This window comes from Phyllostomus discolor, chromosome 3, assembly GCF_004126475.2.
Source record: "Phyllostomus discolor isolate MPI-MPIP mPhyDis1 chromosome 3, mPhyDis1.pri.v3, whole genome shotgun sequence".
NCBI classification, from domain to species: domain Eukaryota; kingdom Metazoa; phylum Chordata; class Mammalia; order Chiroptera; family Phyllostomidae; genus Phyllostomus; species Phyllostomus discolor.
In genome coordinates this window covers 161,616,876-161,640,487 of record NC_040905.2, presented here as the reverse complement: position 1 = coordinate 161,640,487, position 23,612 = coordinate 161,616,876, and the positions used below count along the sequence as shown (strand labels likewise).

Here is a 23,612-nt window from a genome sequence, read left to right as displayed (position 1 = left end):
CAAAGTTTAGTTGAGTTAGAGTGATATAAATACTGTGCTAATCTCCCAACATAGCTGTCATGGTATTTTATCTGCATAGAGATATTTTTAATTTCTCAGGAAGTGTAATTTGAAGCTCCCATCCATTTATTTCAGTCCCATATTACTGTCTCTATTGTTTGCCTTTGTACCTGTCTTCTACTCTGGGTGCCATGGGTTTCAAGTCTTTAATCTTCCATTATTCATGCTGCCCTGTACCACTATTGCTCCTTCTCTCTCATTGCTATCTGCTTATTCCAGCCTTATTTAGGGGTTTCCTCAGGAAACTTAAGCATTAAGGTTGATGGCCATTGCAAGACAATATAAGGGGAACAAAGTACATTGTAGCTTTATTTATATCGTTCTCAGGAGAATAGAAAGGTGCATTTCTCTTATCTTTGTGAACTGTCAACACTTACAGGCACAAACAATAATTCTTTTGCATGGTTTTTTTTCCTTAGTCTTTCTTTGAAGCAGCAAGCATGATGAGCCAGCTTTCTCACAAGCATCTGGTTTTAAATTATGGAGTATGTGTCTGTGGAGAGGAGAGTAAGTAAATCTCTGGCTTCCTTATGTTAATGTTATCACTTTCTCAGTACATCTATTTTTGTTTATATAGAAAATTCAAGATAGAAAATTGTACTGCAACAACAATTAAAATTTTAAAAAAATTTAAAAAAAGAAAATTCAATTTCAGGATTACAGTTAGGTATCAGTATAAACCATAATTTAACAGGAACTAAATATTATTGAAACCCAAAATATTGTAGAACCATTCAGTAAAGTCTTCTAAAAAAGGAAACCAATGAATGAAATTAAAATGCATAAAATAGCTAACATGGCTTACGTTAAAGTGCTAAAACAGTACAGAATTATAGTAAACAATGTTTACTAATCTTTTACCATAACAATATACAGGGTGGGGAAAAAGTAGGTTTACATTTGTAAGTATGCAAAACAGAGTTTATTCCTGTATTATTATTATTTATTAATTATTGTATTATTTTACATTTGAACAACTGCAAATCTCCTTTTGCCCAACCCTGTAGATTACAGCTGGTTTAACTTAACATTGGAATAACTGATGATTCCAGTATAGTACCAATTTATTTGGGTTTATAAAGACAAAGTATATGAATTGCAGAATGATTCTTTTTTTTTAAAAGATTTTATTTATTTATTTTTAGAGAGGGAAGGGAGGGAGGGAGGGGGAGAGAGAGAGAGAGAGAGAGAGAGAGAAAGAGAGAGAGAGAAACATCCATGTGCGGTTGCTGGGGTTATGGCCTGCAACCCAGGCATGTACCCTGGCTGGGAATCGAAGCTGGGACACTTTGGTTCCCAGCCCGCGCTCAATCCACTGAGCTACACCAGCCAGGGCCATAAATTGCAGAATGATTCTTAATGAAGAATAATTCCAATTCTTACACTTGCTTTTATACTTCATTGATTCTGTGATATACTTTTTTCACATTTAAGAATATATGAAATCGAGGTGTGATATAATTGATGGCATATCAGTTTAATTGGTAATTTTTTCATTTATGACATAAAATAAGGGGACATTTGACAATCTATAGTACCTATGAAACATAGTAGGTCTTAAATGCCATGTAAAGAGGTTTGATGAAGCACCTGTTCATTGTAACTCCTTCATCATTTGATTTTTTGTTTTGAAACTTTTCCTGACAAATTTATCTGCAGGCTGTCTCTTTTCAAATTAAATGTATTGGGCTAACATTGATCAATAATTATTGGCATGTGAATTGTTTTCCAAATTAACTATGGGCAGCAAAACTTTAATTTGTTTTTGTCACCCAGCAAGGTCCAAAGGCAACTTTTATTATGAACAGTTGTTATATACCAAATTAAAACTAAGTAATTTTAATATTAAATCAAGCAGAATCACAATTCAAGATTAGTTCTACAGTACGCATTTTAAAGTCAATATATAAAACATAGGCATGTATGAAGTATAGGCACTTAAAAAGTTACTGGGCCAAAAACAAACATGCATTACAGTGTGAAGTCTATCAGAATTTCTTTTTTTTGTTATTTTTTAAGATTTTACTTATTTATTTTTAGAGAGAGGGGACAGAAACATCAGTCTCTGGTTGTCTCTTGCATGCCCCTGACCGGGGACCTGGCCTGCAACCCAGGCTTGTGCCCTGACTGGGAATTGAACCAGTGACCCGCAGGCCTGCATTCTATCCACTGAGCCACACCGGCCAGGGCTGTCAGAATTTCTTTAAAAATATAAATCATGACACCATGTTTACAATTTTTACTTTAATTTTTGTGTATTTTATTTTATATCTTAATTTTCCAATTTTTAATTTTGAAAGCAGCACTATTTGTGGTTTAGAAACAACAAAATGACCTCAGTTCAAATTTGAAATTGAGAACTTGAGCTTATTACTTTATTACAAATTATTACTAGATGAATGTAAGTAAACCCTAAACCCAGTTAAATATTTTATTAAATAACATGCTTTTGGTAGGAACAGTCTTGGCTTTCTGGAACTTGGTCAATAATAACAGGGTTGAGAATTTGTATTGTGCCTTAAAGTTAGCTAGTACTGTTTCTAAGAACTAGTATTTTTTTTTTCTGGTAAAACACATGGTCTGACACAAATAATGCCCCTTTTCATTATAAAATCTTTTACTACAAAATCATAAACATGTAATTCTGTAACATAACAGTAGCACACTCAAGCACACCCTATGACATTTTAGGTGAAATGTTTCAATTTAAACTATAAATTACACCCATATTACAACCGTACCACCCACATTCAAGCAGGCATTACTTTTGCTGGACCCTATATATCTTAATAATGTATTTTTTAAGTTTTAAAGATAAAGCAATGCAAAGCACTAATTTTTTACAGCATAAAATAAAGGAATGGATGCAGTTCAATGCAAATTATGCTTTATGTCTTATAGAATAGACATTGCTATTTTTGGGTGTGGAAGAAGAATTTCAGGAAGTTTTGAATGTTTAAATAGTTTCATGGAAGAAAAAATTATGTGAGAAATTCTCATTTGTTTTGAAAAAGCAGCCATTTAGTACTGACACATCGAGGTGTATTGAAGTAATATTTTATGTGTGTGTGTATAAAATGTGTATATAATAATGTTATATATACATTATACAGTATTTATGTACATAATAATATAGAATATATGATGTAATATATATCGTTACTATATGTAATACATAATTACGTATAATATTGTAGATACAGTGGTTTATGTTCCTACCTTTTACTGTTGCGAATAAACTAAACTCCTCTCAAATGGTATATAGCTGTTAAGCTTTCTTTGAATTAGTGAATTTTACCCTGATTGGTGTGGCTCAGTGAGTTGGACATTGCCTGCAACAACCTGAAAGGTCACTGGTTCAATTCCTGGTGAGGGCACAAGCCTTGGTTGTGGGCCAAGTCTCCAGCTGGGGGCATGCAAGAGGCAACCAATTCATGTTTCTCTTACACACTGATGTTGTTCTCCCTCTCTCTGTCCCCTTTTTCCTATCTCTAACAATATGTAAATAAATAAAATATTTTTAAAAATTAGTGAATTTTATATAGTTAAATCTCTTTTATAATACCCACATATAACTATAAATATATTTATAAAAGTTTAAAATTACATATTTTTATTGTGTATGTATACTACAGCCTTATTATATTTTTATGCAGATATTCTGGTTCAGGAGTTTGTGAAATTTGGATCACTAGATACATATTTAAAAAAGAATAAAACTTCTATAAATATATTATGGAAACTTGAAGTGGCTAAACAGCTGGCATGGGCCATGCATTTTCTAGTAAGTAATTAGTATATTCTTCTATCAAAAATTTGTTTCATCTTATGAAGCAGTGTAGAAAGGCTCTTGACCTGGGAGTAAGAAATAAATTTATGAATGGATGCTGAATAATTTAATCTGTGTTAGTGTGTGAAAGGTATCATTTTAGGCACATAGTTTTAAATAATTTAGAAATAGTTTTGTCATCCCACCAATCTCGGAGAACTGAAGAACAGATGGTCTGTAGTTTGTGTCACTTAGGTTGAGAGAATTTAACCAAAAATTATGCAGAAACTTGTGCTTACTATGGATGGTAGAAAACACCTTAGAATATAACTTGTTGTGGTATTTGTGGGCAATTAGAAATTATGCCCAATAAGAAAGCAATATTGCTAAAGAAGGAGAATACCAGAGGGTCAGCCAGTGATCAGATTCCTCAGAGTGCACCTATATTGTGCTGCTGAACAAAAATAGTATTTCTGTCAGCTACCACCTAGAAATAGATGCTACTTAAAATCTCAGCTTTAGAAACTGAAGTGGCATTGAGTAGTTTTAATGTATTTGTCTTATTATGGGCATAGATTATTTTATCATTTAAAATGTAAAACAGGAAGCACACTGTTAGCCATAAAATTTCCTTTTGTTATCTCAAAGCATACCTCCAAATTAATTTTATTAATTAATACTATCTTAGTTTTCTTCTTTAAATCCATTTTGGGGTCTAAGTTATATTGAGTGCTTATATATTTATGGATTGATATTTGAATGTATGTCCATTTTACTTTAATAGGAAGAAAAAACCCTTATTCATGGGAATGTGTGTGCCAAAAATATTCTGCTTATCAGAGAAGAAGACAGGAAGACAGGAAATCCTCCTTTCATCAAACTTAGTGACCCTGGCATTAGTATTACAGTTTTGCCAAAGGACAGTAAGTTCTATAAGGATTGTATTTAACTTCATTAAGTTTTACTTGGAGGGTTGAATTAAAAAAGTGTTAATTCTTAAACCATTTTATTGACATGTTCTTGATTAATAATAAAATTTACCATTTTTGGCAATCTAAATTAAGTAATAGTTACATTCAAGTCTCTGTCCATTTGTCCTTATAAGCTTGTTACTATGAACTGTCAACTGATGGTCATTGGTGCTAATTCAGTGCCAATGGGAATCCCCAAATTTGGGGTGTAGTAGAAAGGGAAACTTTGTTCAGTGCATAACAGGGCAATTGTGATACAGAATGACTGTAAAAACAGGTGGCCCTGGGGTCAGACCCCTTTCTGGCTAGACACTTCTGCTCTGCTCCTTGTTGGTCTGCTGTGCTTCATGCTAGTCTGCTCAGCAGTGTGCTGGTCTGCTCTGTTCTGTGCCAATCTGCTTTGGTGAGAAGCCAGGGAAATGCTGTTTTGTCTTGGATGGAAAGTAAAGTGCACTTTCAGAACAAGAGGCCAGCTGGCTTATATAGACAGAAATCCCAGCGGGGGGCGGGGGGGGGGGGGGCTCAACCCTGCACCTTCCCTAATTAGTCTATCTTTATGCAAATGAGGCCTCCAAATCCTTACAGTTTGAATGCTCCAAAAGTCACTGTCCCAGTCACTGTCACAGCCAACCAGAACAGAGCCAGTCTGGTTGGCTGGAGTTATGCTGCTCCAACTGGGTGAGAAAAGCCTTAGTCCTATTGATTGAAATAGGATTTCAGAGCTCCTTTATAAGGGCTGACTCAGATGGTAGAATCACAGTGCAGGCAGGCAGTTCAGTGCAGAGGCAAGTAGTTCAGTGCAGGCTTCTCCTTAAAGTACAGTTTGTATGAGAGGCTACCCCTGTGTAGAAATATCTGCTAGGCTCTGTTTTTTGTTGGTGGGTTTTTTTGTTTGTTTGTTTTTCAAATTTGTGAGCCCAGTTAGCCACCAGGAGCCCTTCTTGGTAGGCATCTTCTTTCTCAGGGTCCACAGGACTGTAAGATAATTTTTAAAAACAGTTTTAATCCCCAATCTATATGGAAGGGCAGATTTTATCATTATATTTATTTTCTATTTTACTTATTTTTTGAAGACTATGATAATATGCAAAAATCTTGGCTATATTTCTGAATATTTCCTTAGATACCTACAGTACAATTACTGGGTCAAGGGATGGGAACATTTTTAAGGCTCTTGATATGAGTCATCAGGGAGCTCTCTGAAAAAGTGGTATTCAATTGTCCTCAGAGGACTTTCTAGCACTCTGGAGAACTCATTTAATAGATGAAAATAACATCTCATTCGTTTGCTTTCCTGTTCTGTGATTACTCATGACACTGAAGAGTTTTTTGTAAACTTACTGTGTACTTGAATTTACCCTTCACTGTTTCTTCACATCTTTTGTCTAGTTTTCTCTGCCAGTCTTAGTAAACTTTTCATTGATCCTCCTATATTCTTCATCATGGAATAATAGTAACCGTTCTCATTTTTTATTAAATTCTTTACAATTCTGATTTACTTTTTAATTTTTTAACATTAAGATTGTTTAAGTACAAAAATTTGTTGATAATTTTCTTTATAATTTTTTCCATTGCTTTTAGGCTTTGATAGTTCTTTCCTACCCACAAACAGAATATTCAACTAAATGTTTTTCTGTTTATTTGATGTTCTTTGTTTACTTGTTATGCCTGTTGAACTGGAGTTTATTTGGATGTTTGTACAGTGTAGCTTAATTGACTTTTTTTGAGGAGTTAGCCAGTTTTACCCTCTGTTTCTGTAGTATTCATGGGTCCTTTCTTTGTCATCTACTGCATTCTTCTAAATACCGGGATGTGCTTTGCGTGTATCCTTCTCATACATTTGTCAAATGACTTTTATTTTATTTATCATTTTATCCATAATTTTTAAAAATAGTTTTGATCCCTAATTGTATATGGAGGGTCAGATTTTATCCATTTTTAAAATGAAATTTTCTAATATTCTTTGAACAAGTGAATTTGCTAAATTTTTCTTTCCTTAGTCACTAAATAAAAATTTGAGGAGATATGTTTACCTAGTTTGAGACTTTAGTTTAATTACTCAGCTAATTCTGACTTTTTAAAGAATAAGACAAGCAAACCTTTCTTTTGTGTTTCTTAACCCTTCTGTTTAACACATTTAGTTAAAATGAACAATTTCAGTCGAGTAGTTGAGAAAAATTCTTTTGGTCCAAATAATATAATTATATTTTATTATCTTAGCTAATTTCTCTAAATGAATGTTCTAATTTAGAATAAAAATTGACTGATTTTTGTGCATTGATGCATATTTGAGCATGCAGCATGTTTAAGCATGTTTGATGCATGTACTTAAACTTGATGGCTTACCTGACAGTGAAGACAGATTATAAGACAGAAAGTGTTATAGAATCTTACATTTGGTTCTCAGTGAAATTTTACCTTTTGGAATGAGAGGTGAAGAAAGAGAAAAACATATTCATATGATGAAGGAGAAAGGCACATGTACTCTTTGAATATACCAAAAGATGCAACAGATCGTCCTTCATTCTTTTCTATCCATCCACGTACTTACGTTATTTATCTATGCCTGGATACAAGAAGGTGGAGTTAAAGTGCTCCCTCTTTTCTTGAATACCATTTTTTGATGAGGTCAAAGACCACAGAAACTTTACTGGAGAAATTCAATGATTTGAGCAGCACCTACACATACTGTTCCCAGAATATCTTGGTATAATTTACTCACCCATCTGCCTGTTGCTTCTTACTTTTTCATCCACAAATTAGAGCTACCACTGCTATTGAATCATTAAAATATATTAGAATGTACCTTTGCTACTTACATATTATAAAGAAATACAAAAAAATATCAAGAGGCAATTTGAGGACAAATTTTATGGGAAAAAAATCTTTTTAAGGTTTTATTTATTTTTAGAGAAGGGAAGGGAGGGAGAGAGAGAGGGAGAGAAACGTCACTGTGTGGTTGCCTCTTGCATGCCACCTACTGGGGACCTGGCCTACAACCCAGGCATGTGCCCTGACTGGGAATCAAACCAGCAACCCTTTGGTTCAGAGGCTGACACTCAATCCACTGAGCCACACCGGCCACAGTTGAAAAAAAAATTTTTTGAATGCAGTATTAATAGGAAGGGGTAAAGAGACACTATGATTTAATGGAAGGAGTGTAGTTGATCCAGGATTTATTGTATAGGATTCTAATTCTCTTAGTGCCATTAACAAATTGTGTGACTTTGGGCAAATTACCATCTTTATGGATTTCAGTTTTGTCATTATTAAAGCAGATATTGAAATAGATGATTATTCAAATCACTTTAAAAAGTATTTGCATATTAAAGATTTACTTGTGAGCTCTACTTAACCATACAATGTTCTGATCATTTAAAAGTTCTTCAGGAGAGAATACCGTGGGTACCGCCTGAATGCATTGAAAATCCTAAAAGTTTAAACTTGGCAACAGACAAGTGGAGTTTTGGTACCACTTTGTGGGAAATCTGCAGTGGAGGAGATAAGCCTCTGAATGCTTTGGATTCTCAGAGAGTAAGTTTTTATAGACTGAAATTGGATTAATTCTGTGATCCTTGATGTTTCACATGATTTTATATGTTTTTAGCCCATCTGATGTTAAAAAGGTTGATAAGGCATTCTGCAATTTATTCTCAATATGTGGTTCTTTAATTATAGAAGCTACAGTTTTATGAAGATAGACACCAGCTTCCTGCACCAAAATGGACAGAGTTAGCAAATCTTATTAATAATTGTATGGATTATGAACCAGATTTTAGACCTTCCTTCAGAGCCATCATACGAGATCTAAACAGTTTGTTTACTCCTGGTATGTATTGATGGAACAGTCTTACTGATTCTCCAGGTATCTTTCTATTTTTATTGTATTTAACAGATCTTTAGTAATTTTATAATCCCTTCCAGTAAGTTCTTTAATGTCTTTACCACTTCTTAACTTCTTATGGCTGTATGACTTTTCCTACTTTACACATTTTCTAGTCTCTGTGATTGATCAGTCTTTCCACTTTTTAAAGCTTTTTCTCCTTCAGTTACCCAGTATTAGCCTTCCACTTGATGAGTAGTGTACTAAAAAAGTATATTTGTCTTACTTGAGTTTTTAAAAACAATTCCTTTTTTTTAAACCAGTATTTATAAGTTTTATAGTATATTTTCTAAACATGAAGTAGATTTGTTTTTGTTTGTCCTCTGCTTTAAAATATGTAGCTAAATATGTATGTGTCTGACCCACAGGTATTTCCTGTTTCAATACCAGTCACTATTTTCACAGGAAATGTCAGGATATATTCTTACTTTATAAATATTAAAACTACCTATCTTGTAGTCATTTATCCTTTGTAAAAATCTTTCTTGAAAGCCTGTCAGATTATGGGTAATAATTAAAGGCTCCCATTGATATAATCTAAACTATTAGAGTTACCCTATATTAGTTTATATTTAGTATTTCTAACTCATTATAATTATTTTGGTCAGCTTGAATACACATCATTTTAACCCAGAGAATGTATTTCCCAGCTTCTGGTGCTAATATACTTTATTTTGGCAGATTATGAACTATTAACAGAGAATGACATGTTACCAAATATGAGGATAGGTGCCCTAGGGTTTTCTGGTGCTTTTGAAGACCGAGACCCTACTCAGTTTGAAGAGAGACACTTGAAATTTCTGCAGCAACTTGGCAAGGTAAGGTGACAGAAGTTTTAAAATAAAGTATAATCATAGAACATTTTATTTAGAAAAAAAATCTTTAGAGATTCTCTGAAGTTCATATTTCACAAATTTTTAAGTAAGGAGTGTTTGTAGAACAAAGATGTAGTTGTCAGGAGTTCTGAGGACTTCTCAGAACCTTTAATGTGTAATATGCATTGAGTATCTTCAAGAGGTTGATAAATTAGGCAGTATTTCCCTGGTTGATTTAACCATGGAACTCTTTCTTGGTAGGGGGCACTTTATTTACAAAATAGAGAAAGGAATAATTGAATTAAGCTTTTCTACTCACTTCCTTTTGTAGTCATCTCAGGGGAAAGGACTGTCATCAGAGTCTACTTGTTGACTGTGTTCACTAGCAGACAGTCTCTTTCTGCTAAAAGGTGACATAGTCATGCTTAGTCTACATATTTAAGACAAGTAAAAGCTCAGTTCTTAGCAGGTCCAATCATAGTGGTAAGCTCTTCTCCTAAGTTTGCTAGTATAGCGTTCTGTACCATGTGACCTTATGAGCTGGATTTTGATACAAACATATTATGAAGGCTTCTCTTAGGCCTTGTTTCTAAGCTAAATGTTCTGATCCCTCTTTACCAGAGTTAAACACTGGGAATTGTAATGGGCGTTGATTTAGCTATTTAATACTTTGCTGTTGTTCTGTATTTGTAAACATTCTCAAGAATGTTTCAAGTGATGTAGCAATGGCAAAAAAAAAAAAAAAAGAAGAAGTCTGTTGTTTTGTAACAAGTTACCCTAGAACTTAATAGCTGAAAATAGCTTTTATTATCAGCTAGCTTAGGTGAGTCATGATGCTGGTGTCAACTTAGTGGATGTCAGCCAGACCTGGCAGTCTCAGCTGAAGGCTTGACAAGGGGAAGATCCACTCTCAAGCTCACTCATGTGGCTGTTGCCAGGCTTCAGAATGTCTGCTTTAAGCTCAGTACATGGACCTCTCCGTAGGACTGCCTCACAGCATGGCAGCTGAGAGCAAACACCTGCGGTGGAAACCATGGCCATTTTATAACCTAATCTCATAAGGGACATCTCACCCCTTGCTATGTGGCCTCTGTAATTAGAGATTTAACTTTGAGGTTATATATGGTCTAAGTTTTTTTTAATTGACTTCAAATATATAACTGAAAATATAATCACTTAGAATCTTATAGCACAAGGACTGTGTTGTTTTATTCTTTAAGAAGGCAATAGTATCCAAAATATGCTAATTAGATTAATGCCCAAAAGTTAATTTTTAATGTTATATATCAACTTATCTTTAACAACTTGCCAAAAAAAATCCCCATAGGTTAAAAATTTACTTTTTTGAGCAAATAAATCAGATTTGGTATTAGTCTGTTCAGGCTGCCATAACAAAATACCATAACCTTGGTGGCTTAAATATCAGATATTTATTTCTGATAGTTCTGGAGGCTAGAAAGTCCAACATCAAGGTTCTGGCAGGATTTGGTTGCTGGTATGTCTCTCTTCTTGTGCCCTCATATGACAGAGAGCTCTGGTGTCCCTTCCTCTTATAAAGACACCAGCCCCGTGAGATTAAGGCCTCTCCCTTATGACCTCATTTATCCCTTATCATTTCTTCACAGGCCACACACTCATATTGGGGGTTAAGGCTTTATGGTGAATTTTAGGGGGACATACACATTCAGTCATAATAGACCCTTACTCCATCCAGTGCACTGACAGCAAATATCAAAGGGTATATTGGGAAGAAGCATAGTTCTTTCTGGAAGTTAGTAATAGAAATTTAGGAATTCCCTGGCCTGTCCCTTGCCAGGGATAATATTCATAATTTATGTTTAAATGCTTTCTTGAAGTTGTTTATAATTCTTTTTGAAGAAATTAAATATGTAGGTTTACTACCCACCTGCTGAAACACTATTTCCTTTTTTTATTCTGAAAGTTGCCTAATGTAAGCTTAGAGATGTCTGTTAGTTCTAGTTGTTGGAATTGCTTAGTAATTATCATAGAATTTGTTAGTATTTGTGTAAAAACTTGAGATTTCTATCCTTACATGCTGCGTTGTTTAGGGTAATTTTGGGAGTGTGGAGATGTGCCGGTATGACCCTCTACAGGACAACACTGGGGAGGTGGTGGCTGTGAAGAAGCTTCAGCACAGCACTGAAGAGCACCTCAGGGACTTTGAAAGGGAAATTGAAATCCTTAAATCCCTGCAACATGACAACATTGTAAAGTACAAGGGAGTGTGCTACAGTGCTGGTATGTTGCCCACTGAGATCTATTTTGAACTCAAGATATGTCATTGGCATCCTGAGTAATTAAAACATATACTGTCTTAAGATCTCGACTTATAATATACTAGTGACCAGAGAGAAGACTAGAGGTGCTGCTTGGTGATGTGCACTGTAACTACAGGAGATCTTTGACTAGTTGGTTCATCATTCTCTTCACTGAGGATAGTGGTTATCACTCTTTCTTAAGCTTATCAAGTGAATATCATTTTTAAAGAAAGAAATTGCCTTTGATCACATTTTCTTTAAAAATATTTTAAAAACTAGATGCTTTTTGTTTAATACAAGATGAGAAAAGTTTTCTCAGCTTATTTTGGTTTGCATAAAGGGTTACAGAAGATTAAAATATAACTATTTTTGAAGCTTTTTAAAACTTTTTGATTCAAAAGCCTGTGTTCTTTATTTTATCACCTATAATTTGTAATAAAATTTTGTCATCTTAGACTCAGGTTTTATATATCTTTAAGTCATTTATGTATGGTTGTTTTTAAATATTTTATCAGTAAAATATGACAAAGTAAAATTATGTTCTCATTTGTATTTTAAAAGGCCGGCGTAATTTAAGATTAATTATGGAATATTTACCATATGGAAGTTTACGTGACTATCTCCAGAAGCATAAAGAACGGATAGATCATAAAAAACTTCTGCAGTACACATTTCAAATATGCAAGGTACCTAATATTCTGGCTATTTGTTGCAGATGAGGAGAGCATGTTGAACTAATTGTTAAGAAATTCTCCAGTTTTTCTTAGATAATTAAGGGTATATATAGGCAAGACCATTTAAATTATTTATGTTTACAAAACCAGCTAAAGAGGAATGATATTTTATCCATAGGGTATGGAGTATCTTGGTACAAAAAGGTATATCCACAGGGATCTGGCAACAAGGAACATATTGGTGGAGAATGAAAACAGAGTTAAAATTGGAGATTTTGGATTAACCAAAGTCTTGCCACAAGACAAAGAATACTACAAAGTGAAAGAACCTGGTGAAAGTCCCATATTCTGGTGAGTATATTTTAGTACAATAAAATGAAATTTTAGAGCACAAACTTCAAACTTTATTTTTACTATTATTAATAGTCTGTCAATAGCAAAAATTTATCATATGGTTGCATTAGGTTTAAATGCATTTAATGGATTATCTCATTTAATCCTTACAACCACCTTTGGAAAATATGTATTATTATCTCATTTTAATCATAAGGGACCTGAATTGTAGACAGGGGAAATAGCTTTCTCAAGGTCAAGGTTTTTTATATTACATATACCAAGTGAAATCATAGGGTATTGGTCCTTCTCTGTCTGACTTACTTCACTTAGCATGATACCCTAGAAGTGTTGGGCATTTCTAGGGAGATGGGTGAAAAAGGTGGAAGGGAATAGGCCGTACAAACTTCCAGCTATAAAATAAGTCAGTCACTGGGATGTAATGTGCAGCATAAGAAATATAGTCATAAATATTACAGTGACTTTGTATAGTGACAGATGGTTAACTAGATTTATCACAGTGATTTCCTCGTAAGGTATGTAAATGTTGAATAACTGTGTTGTGCACTTGAAATTCATGTTATATGTCAACTATATTTAAGTGAAAAGAAAAGAAGTAAAGTAGTAGTTAATTTTTTTAAAAAAATTTTACTGGTAGATCAGAGGAAGGGCATTCCATGAGAAGAACAAGAACAAGAGGGTCAGGGGCTTGCAAGTGAGGACATAATTACAGAATGAACAAGGAGTAATTGGGACTAGAATGGTATTGATCTCTGTATATTGTGTTAATTAGTTCAGACTTTATTTAATAGAAAGTGTGTAGGTGAGATATTAGAGGCGTTCTCCAGGAGCATAGTGTGGTGGGACTCAGAATTTAGGAATGTAAATCTACATCTTCTTTGTTCTCCTCTTCTACTTTCGGTGGAGAACAGCAGTTCTCAAAGTGTCAGGACCTCTGATACTCTCTCAGGGAGTCCGTGTTATCAGAAGTTATTTTCATAATAATACTAAGATGTTATTTGCCTTTTTTACTTCCATTTTTTCCATGATTAGATAGTGGAATTTTTCATAGGCTATAATTTTATGGTGTCCTATTAAACCAAACATTGAAGAAACTTAAATGTAAAACAGTGCTACTCTTCTCACAAAACTATTCTAGTTTGCAAAATAGTTATTTTTCATAAAATGTATTTGTTAACATGTACTAGATTTATTGTTATTTTCAGTGAATTAATAAATACTTTCACGTTTCCTTAGTTTTACTATATAACATGGTAAATATTGATAGAAATAACCCTCACAAACAAAAACTTTTTTGGGAACTTCAATAATTTTTAAGAGCATTTAGGGGGTCTTTAACTAATGTTTGAGAACTGCTGGGGTAGAGGGTGTGTTGCATTAAGGAGAGGCTAACAGCAGGGAGAGGCTAACTAGGCAACTTTTGCAGGAATCTAGGCCATTAGTTTTTAAACCCTTTTGTGTATATATCCACTGAAAATTATAAAAACTGTATATTGTCTCATACATTTTAAAATTGATAGCTCAAGTTTTTCTTCATAAATTTAAATAGTTGTAAATAATATGTTTTCTAAAGTATTGTATCCAATGAAATCTAAATACAGCAATTTGATACCTGTTGTTACCCAGTTAAATTTGGTATAGGAACAGACATTTTATTTTTGATAAAAATTTTATATCATTCTTTTTCTCTTTTCCCTTAAAAGATTTCATTTATTTATTTTTAGACAGGGGAGGGAGAAAGAGAGGAAAAGAAACATCAATATGTGGTTGCCTCTTGTGCAGCCACCACTGGGGACCTGGCCCACAAACCAGGCATGTGCCTCAACTGGGAATCAAACCAGTGACCCTTTGGTTTGCAGGCTAACACTCAGTCCACTGAGCCACACCAGCCTGGTCTTTTTTCTCTTCAAAATTATATTCAAATTATATTTCTACTTTCCTTCTCACCCCAAAGTTTGCATAATGTATTATATTTATACTTGGAAAATCCTTCGATTACCTATCTCATTTGTAACCAAAATATGTATATAAATTGTAATTAATTTTTAAATTTCCTCTGACCACAAAACTCATAAGTTTTTACATTTTTATTCTGGATTGAGTCATCATTGAAGTTATTAGGATATAATTTTGTAAAGCAGTGTAAATAAATTACACATTTGGATAATTATTTAAAAATTTTTATTGGAGACAATTTCTTAATGAGATGAATGGAGTTTCCCCTTTGATGAGTTCATATATTCTTGATGAATACTTTTTATTTCTATATTGAGACCAATTCAGCATAAATTCTTTGTTTATTTTTGCATCTTCATACATATAAACACTGAGAAAACTAGTTTGTGTAAATCGGTAGGAATGGAAGGTAGGGTACTGTTTGTTATAATAGCATCATTTATTTCTATGACTCCTGAGATATGTAGTAAAAATGTATATAGTAATCTTCCATTAAAACTTATCTATTAGCTGGCAATATGATTAGATCTATTTTCATTGTTCTTAAAGCAAATAATTAAAACCACTTGCTTTTCTAATGACCCAGTCATGAGAGTCATTCATTTTCTCCATCCCTAGAAGCAGTATACCAAAATTATTTTTCAAATTAATTTAAATTGTGGTGTTACTCTCATTTATAGGCATCTTGTTTAAAATGATACATTCAGAAAAGGTTGCAAAAACAGAATATTTTAAATTTCAATATAGTATTTTTTTTATATTTTATTTTTAGACAGGAAGGGAAGGAAAAAGAGAGAGAAAGAAGCATCAGTGTGTGGTTGCCTCTCACACACTCCCTACTGGGGCCCTAGCAGGCAACTCAGACATGTGCCCTGACTGGGAATTGAACCAGTGACCCTTTGGTTTGCAAGCCGGCGCTCAATCCACTGAGCTACACCAGCCACGTCAATATAGTGCTTTTTAATAACACTTTGTATCATGTTTAAATATATTATTTAAATATGGCAAGCCTTTGTGCTGCCTCAAAGGTTGAGTCAGTTTATGAAGAATATTTTTTATATTACCCATTTGGCAATGCCTGACCTCATAAACAGATTACACTTAACTTCCAACAGAAAAATCTGACTTCAATTTTCAACTTAAGCACTTATAGTAATATTATGAAATATTATTTTTTTAAGATTTTATTTATTTATTTTTAGGGAGGAAAGGGAGGGAGAAAGAGAGAGAGAGGGAGAAACATCAATGTGCGGTTGCTGGGGGCCGTGGCCTGCAACCCAGGCATGTACCCTGGCTGGGAATTGAACCTGCGACACTTTGGTTCGCAGCCTGAGCTCAATCCACTGAGCTGCACCAGCCAGGGCTGAAATATTATTTTTTTAAAAACCAGAATAAATTGCAGAACACATGTGCAGAGGCATGTTTATAATGAAGCTAACAAAGCATATTTCCCAGAGCTCCTTCCTTCCAAGATTTCTTCTTTTCTAGTTTTAAATATTCACTTTTATACCTAATTTTGTATCTTTTGTTATAATGAAAAACACTCAAATTATGTAAACTTTGGGCCCTGTATTTCTCCTTGCGTAGCTGGAAAACTAAATCACTAAGACAGTCAAGGTAAGCTTAAAATGATGTACTATATCTAGTATCATTAAGTTCATATTAAGTGGTGAAAATAAGACATAATGTCTCATTTAATTTACAATAAATAATACAGAATAAAATGTAGCTAAGATTGTAATTTATGAAGTAAGGTATATTCCTTTAGTAAATGTGTTGGGGAGATATGTATCAAATGCTGCTTTTGATTTTGGGGAATCATTAAATAAGCTTGAATAAAAATCATAAATAACATCATTTTCATCATGACCAAAATTTTTCTATGTGTTTTATGAAAAAGATGGCTGCTCTAAGCTGCTAAAAGCTAACCAGATTGGCAATTGACATATAGTTTTATATTAACAAGTAAAAACATTAAGTGTTTTATATAATGAAGTGAGGTTCACTACATTTTATATAAATATTTCAGAATATGAGTTAATAAAATAGGTTTTAGCCAACTTACTGAATAGTGAATACTAACTCTAGTCTGAAAGAAATCAGTTGTAATTTTTATCCATAGGATTTAGGCATCAGATCTTTATAAAAATGATAATTTCACTTAAAAGAACGTATCATCTATATTGCTTTTGTTGTTCAAAAGTGCTTTTAAGCTAGTAGCACGATCCATCATGTCCTAGGGGTTGGTAGTAAGAAGAAATGAGGGAAAAATGCTTCTGTTGAAATTTTTTTTAAATTGTTGAAGCAGCATTTTGTACTCATGGAGGACGGTTATCCTATTCTCGCTTAGAGGTCCCCTTGGAAAATCCTCTGTCCCTGGGATTGCTCTTCATTGGGTTTGAAGACCTCTGTACTAGTTGAGTACAGGATCTCACCTAATATCCTTCCAGTGATATCAACATAGGAGACTGATTTGAGATCTTTCTAAGACATGCTTTAGAGGGACTTGGTGGCTCATTAGACTTTGGAATGAAAAACAAGTCAAAATAATTTGCAAGATTTCAAGCTGGGGCAGTTACATAGATTGTGATGCAATTCTTTGTATCTCGAAAGTAAAATAGTCAGTAGGTTTTGGAAAGGTGGGGATGGAATTCTCTTTGCCTATAGAACATTAATATGTAAATATTCAGTAAGTCTGGAGTACAAAAGAAAGGCCAAAGATGTTATAAATTTAGGAGACTTCAGGATTTAGGTGGATGATACTACCTAAGGGAAAGTTTTTGACAGAGAAGAAGAGATCTGTTGTCAGTGTTGGGGAAAGCTAGGCTTAGAGGATGGAGGATAAAAGGGAAAGTGTTAGGGAAGGGTAATTTACAACTAAATCTCTCAACCTATAACCTCATCAAAAAGATAGAAGAGAAAGACATCTGTTTTATTACTGAATGAGCATTAATCCAGAAATTAATGTGCATTAAAAGAAATCTACTTATAGATTGCAAAGAGAGAAAGAAGTCTTACTCTTTTTTATGGCCAAGCAGATTCAACCCATTCATTACATACATGTTCCCAAGATAAACACTAAGTAGTCTTCAAGTGAGAGGACTTGACATCACCATTTGTCGCACACAGTTCCCCTAAATTCACTGGGTAATTAAAATCACCATCTGTGTTAACTAATTGGCTTTGCCAAGAGGAAAATAAACTCATGTCTTTATGACAAGAGATAATTTTGTGACTAGGAAGGGGCATCTGCTGAAGTTAGGTTCCTACACTCCCACAGAAACTGGGAGATAGGGGTGCTAACTTCCTTGATGATTACCTTCCAGAGAGATGGTTCCCAGGTTCTTGAGAAAGACATTTATTTAGGTAATACAAAGCTAGCAAGAGACTTTTAAGCCAAAGCTTTAAAAAAATGTACATACATATGAAAGAGACAAAGAATTTACAATGGTAAGTATTTTAAAGTAAATAAATGCTTTCATAAAAGAGGAGGAAGAGTCATTTCCCTCATTTTCAACAGGGAGGACTGTATTTTTTTCTTTTTTGATTTGTATTTATATAAGTAATGAAAGAGAGAAAAGCAACCTTGGAGATGATGAGCAGGGGAAGCTACAGAATGCTTTCATGAAAACCAAAAGATGAGAATATTTTGCGGTGGTTGGGGGAGTAGCAATGTCTTCAGGAAGATTATGTTCCATTTGTGGGAGAAAGCTAGCATTCATTTAAAATATCATAATTAAATATGTAAAGTGCTTTTAAAAACTAAATATAAGATTAACATAGCATTACATGGTTAATTGTGTGGTATGGACTACAAGTTTTACAGAAATTCAATAGCATTTGATCATTAAGACCTTGAATAGTCAGATAAGGATTCTTGGGAGTAAATTTTAAAGAAGAGATTAAATTTTTATAATTCATTTTTTTATGTTGTAATTCATATTTTAATCTTATCAGTCTTAAACAAGTCTTTGTCAGCATCTTCCATAATGAGGATAAACTTAGCAATGTAACCAAGATATTCACAGTCCATTAGCCAAAAATGTTCCCTTGGTTAGAGTTGATACTTGAGGAGTCAGTGGCACCATTCCTCCCTATGATTTCTAATATTTTCTGGGCTCCCTCACATAATCATTCTCCTGGGATAAACAGGTTCTTTCTTTTACATGTTAATAGCTTCAAGTCTTGCTCTAGTTTAGAAGCCATTTCTTTTCTTTCTGGGATACTATCTGTATTCATTTAAAGTTTAACTTGCAAAGAACAGCTTATTTTTCAGGGTTTTTGTTTTAAAAGACTTTGTTTGTTTTTAGAGAGAAGGGAAGGGAGGGAGAAAGAGAAGGAGAGAAACATCAGTGTGTGTTTACCTCTTGCACACCCCCTACTGTGGACATGGCCCGCAACCCTGGTATGTGCCCTGACTGGGAATCGAACCAGTGACCCTTTGTTTCGGAGCCTAGCACTCAATCCATTGAGCCACACCAACCAGGGCATTATTTTTTAGTTTTTAGAACATACTTGGCAGTTAACTCTGGTGTTTCCTGTAGAGACAGAAATGACCTTTTTTGGTTTTTAGTTATTTTTGTGTGTTGGAGGTTCCCAAGGCCACCCTCAGGTTTGAATCTCACTAGGAGGATTCATAGCACTCATCATTAAGTCATATTCATAGCTATGATTCCTTGCAGGGAAAGGATACAAAGCAAAATCAGCAAAGGGAAAAGGAGTCTGGGGCACAGCTAGAGGAAACCAAGCACAATCTTCCAAGGGTCCTTTCCCAGTAAAGTCGTTTGGGGCACACTTAATTTCCCCAGCAGTAAATTGTAACAACATATATCAAATGTTGTCTACCAAGGAAGCTCATTAGAAACTCAGTGCCCAAGGCCTTTGTTGGGATTGGACATGTATGTACCAAAATTCCAGACTCCTAGAAGGAAAGCAGGTGTTCAGCACAAACCATATTGTTTGCAGAAACATTTTAGACACAGTGAGCCACTGTTATCATTTAGAGAATTGTGGAAACCCTCCTGAAATCTAAGCTCCATGTACCAGTCAGGTGTCAACACTGCAAGCAGGACTTTTGGAGGATGGCAACCTCAAGCCTGCTGTGTTAACTCTTTCCTGTACACTTTGCTTTTTCTTTAATCTAGTGGTTTGCAGGTAGAATCAAGAGTTGGCACATCAAGAAACCATCTTTTAAATGCTTTTCCTATATATCACAGGTATGCTCCAGAATCACTGACAGAGAGCAAGTTTTCTGTGGCCTCAGATGTTTGGAGCTTTGGAGTGGTTCTATATGAACTTTTCACATACATTGAGAAGAGTAAAAGTCCACCAGCGGTCAGTGTGTTTTTTATTTACTTTCAACTTTTTTTTCACATAAGGAAAGCTTTTTCCAAACAATAATAGTAAGCTTAAGGCTCATTTTAGAACCTCTTACTGCTTATTTGTAAGACAGCATCCAATAAAACAACCCTAAACTTATTCATTAAATAAACTTGAATTTTCAAAATGGGCGGGTAGAGTACTATCTACTATATTCTCTTAATATTATCCTCAGTGAATCCAATAAACTCATTCACTGTAGGAGTGATTGCAAAAGTTGAAATAAACCTTTCACAGTAATTTTTTTCCTAATCATTGTGGAATTTTTTTAATATAAAAAAAGCATGAGAAAAAATCATATCTAATTCAACTACTCAGTGATAACTACTTTAATATTGTGGTATGTTTTCTTCCAGGCTTGTTTTAATTTTATATGTAGAAGTTAAATTTTATTAAAATATGTCTTTTGTAAAATAAAGGTTATAACACTATACAGCTTGCTATCCTGCTTTTTCATTAAGTATTAGAGCATGAATATTTTCCTGTGTGGATAAATATTTCCTGCAAATATGACTTCTATCTTCTGTATAGCATTTCATAGTAAGGATATAATATCTGAACAACTATTTTCCATTTTTCAGTCTTTTAAGTAACACCTCAAGGAACATCGTGAATAAGTATATATAAAAATTTATTTATCTCTGATTGTCACCTTAGAATGAAAGTATAATGATAGATGAAAGGTAATGAACTCTTTGAAAGGTTTTTGATTATTTCCAAATGCATTCTAGAAAAGCTGTACCAGGTTATACTGTCAATAGCAGTGCACAGGGTATGTACATTTCATCATTTGGCAGTATTGACCATTATGTTCTTAGGCAGTTTTGTCAGATGATAGGAGAGAGGTTGCATCTATTTGATTTTTAATTTACATTTCTTCTATTAGTGTGCCTGAATACGTATTCTTTGGGTGTTCAGAATGAGTGTATGTGTGTGTGTGCATTGTCTCCCTATGTGCTTTGCCCAATATTATATTTATGGTTTTTCTTACCAGTTTATAAGAGCTCTTTATATTTCAATTAATGATGTGTTTTGAATATTTTTCTAGTTTTACAGTTCAGACTTTTATGAATTCTTAACATATGAACATTTTTTCTTCGTATGCATTTATGCTTAAACATTCATTCTGCACTTTCTTTTTATTATATCATCTTTTACCTTCAAGTTTTTATTTCAGCTGAAATGTAATATGACATGTTAAAACAATAATAACCAAAAAAATGTGAATATGTTTTTAGTTCACTTGTTTTGGGTCCTTCTTCAGGAGTTTGTGTTGAATATATTATAGTTATGGAAATGGCATTATAGAAGTTCCACATTTAACAGTCTTTTCTGAACTATTACTGAAAAGGAAGTTTTTAACCATTAAAATAGTCTATTTTTAAAAGGTTTCAAATGTATAAGGTAACATAGATATGCAGAATTTTTCCAATTCACTGGAAGAAGTTGAGAAAATTCTGCTTCAAATTAAGTGTACCCAAAAAATCTCATTAAAAGTGGGTTTGTGTTTCAGGAATTCATGCGTATGATTGGCAATGACAAACAAGGACAGATGATTGTGTTTCATTTGATAGAGCTCTTGAAGAATAATGGAAGGTTACCTAGACCAGATGGATGCCCAGATGAGGTAACAAAAAAATTTTTTTTTTTAATATTTTTATTTATTTATTTATTTTTAGAGAGGGAAGGGAGGGAGATAGAGAGAGAGAGAGAGAGAGAGAGAGAGAGACATCAGTGTGCGGTTGCTGGGGGTTATGGCCTGCAACCCAGGCATGTACCCTGGCTGGGAATCGAACCTGGGACACTGGTTCCCAGGCCGCGTTCAATCCACTGAGCTACGCCAGCCAGGGCACAAAAAATTTTTTATTCATAGCAGTCATGCAGTTGTCTTTTCTTTTAAAACAAGGACTTCAGGTCACTTTATGAAATTTAACTGATAGATTCTTAGATAAGTAGCATAAATCATAAATCACATGACTGTGGATCTAGACATAGCCATGAAGTCCACCTGTATGGGAGAATAAAATGGGAGTTCTGAATTCATGTCTTCTGCCAATTAAAAGGGAGGTCTTTGTGCTCATTGTTATTTTGGTTTATTTTCTCTTTTATAGATTTATGTGATCATGACAGAATGCTGGAACAATAATGTAAATCAACGCCCCTCTTTCAGACACCTCGCTCTTCGAGTTGATCAAATAAGGGACAATATGGCTGGATGAAAGCAATGAACTTCAGACTCTGAGACCAAAATAAAGTTAGAGAACAAAGTTTTGTATTTCACATTGCTGTGGACTATTACTGCATACATCATTGTTATGTGTATCATGATGCTAACCACAAAGATGTCGAAATACCTGCTCAAAACTTTAAAGTTCAGTGAATACTTCTTTATGAAGATACCAGTAAAAGAAATTGATGAAAAGTCCTTAGCAAAGAATTTTATAAAAAGTTTCATGAACATAATCAGTCAATTAATATCACCTTTTTTGGCAAAAGAAAAAACAAACATTTTTTAACTTAGAATTTTGAGAGATGAAAAAGTTGTAATATAAATTTTGCAGTGTTAAAGATGCACAGAATATATATGTACAGTTTTTACCACAGAGAATGTATAAATACCTTGGTATCTTGTGTGATGTTTTACAAAAGGACTGGTATTCATTAATGGTATTTTCTAATTTTTTCATAGTTGACCTATAATTTTACAAACAAATTAAGATGCTCAGATCATTGAATAAGCACCTTGTGTTCCTGTTCATCTCGATTACTGGCCAGAAATATAAGCAGTTGTACACTTTTTGCTTGTAGTTCTATGTACTGTAAATACTTTTTTGAAGAAAAGGGAACAAGTGTTTAGTTTTATTTGTATAGGAAATCTCCTAAAATACATTTTGAAATGAAACAAGTTTACAAAACTGTAACACAATCTATTTTCTTATTTGTCTCCCTGTATCTATTTGTGTATGTTTTTTTTTTTAAATAGAACTATCTTTGAGCTTTTCCAAGACTGTGGTTAATAGTTTTCTTTTAAAATCTTGAGGTTACAAATGCAGGAATATTGTCATCCTTTGAGCTGTTGGCTGTCAATAAGATTCTTCAATCCCTGGGATCTATGGCCATGCGTTAAATTTGAGTGTAAGCCATAAGAGACTTTGTTCTTAAATATATGAGCCTATTAAGGTGCCTAGTATGGATTAGGAATTTTTTTCTAAAGACTATTTTAGGGATTTTAGAAGTCTCTATTGTAGTCACAGAAGAAATTTTCTTTTGTTAGAGATTCTTACAGCAAGGGAGAAGTGAAAATAAATTGGTGGAAAAATATGCTTGTTATTTTATTCAAGAACGCCAGTAGAAAATTCATAATATGCCATTAAGAAAAATGAAAGTGTACATATTTTCAGTGCAGCATAAAGGGTTGTTTATTGTCTTTGTCATTTGCATTAGTGCTACTCCATAGATACCATATCTAAGT

The 23,612-nt window shown here is 33.8% G+C and overlaps 1 protein-coding gene across 1 annotated transcript in view; it reads left to right on the top strand.

The window, feature by feature from the left end:
• The window catches only part of JAK2 (Janus kinase 2), a 100,355-nt gene extending 77,272 nt beyond the window's left edge, over nt 1-23,083 (top strand). Inside the window, exons 14-25 of the mRNA XM_028511219.2 lie at nt 480-567; nt 3,717-3,844; nt 4,614-4,752; nt 8,183-8,334; nt 8,479-8,629; nt 9,365-9,501; nt 11,568-11,757; nt 12,339-12,463; nt 12,630-12,802; nt 19,978-20,095; nt 21,654-21,767; nt 22,252-23,083. Coding sequence (XP_028367020.1) covers nt 480-567; nt 3,717-3,844; nt 4,614-4,752; nt 8,183-8,334; nt 8,479-8,629; nt 9,365-9,501; nt 11,568-11,757; nt 12,339-12,463; nt 12,630-12,802; nt 19,978-20,095; nt 21,654-21,767; nt 22,252-22,359 — 1,623 coding nt within the window. The 3' untranslated portion in view covers nt 22,360-23,083. The remainder of the gene's footprint in view (nt 1-479; nt 568-3,716; nt 3,845-4,613; nt 4,753-8,182; nt 8,335-8,478; nt 8,630-9,364; nt 9,502-11,567; nt 11,758-12,338; nt 12,464-12,629; nt 12,803-19,977; nt 20,096-21,653; nt 21,768-22,251) is intronic.
• The last annotated feature ends 529 nt before the right edge of the window (nt 23,084-23,612 follow it).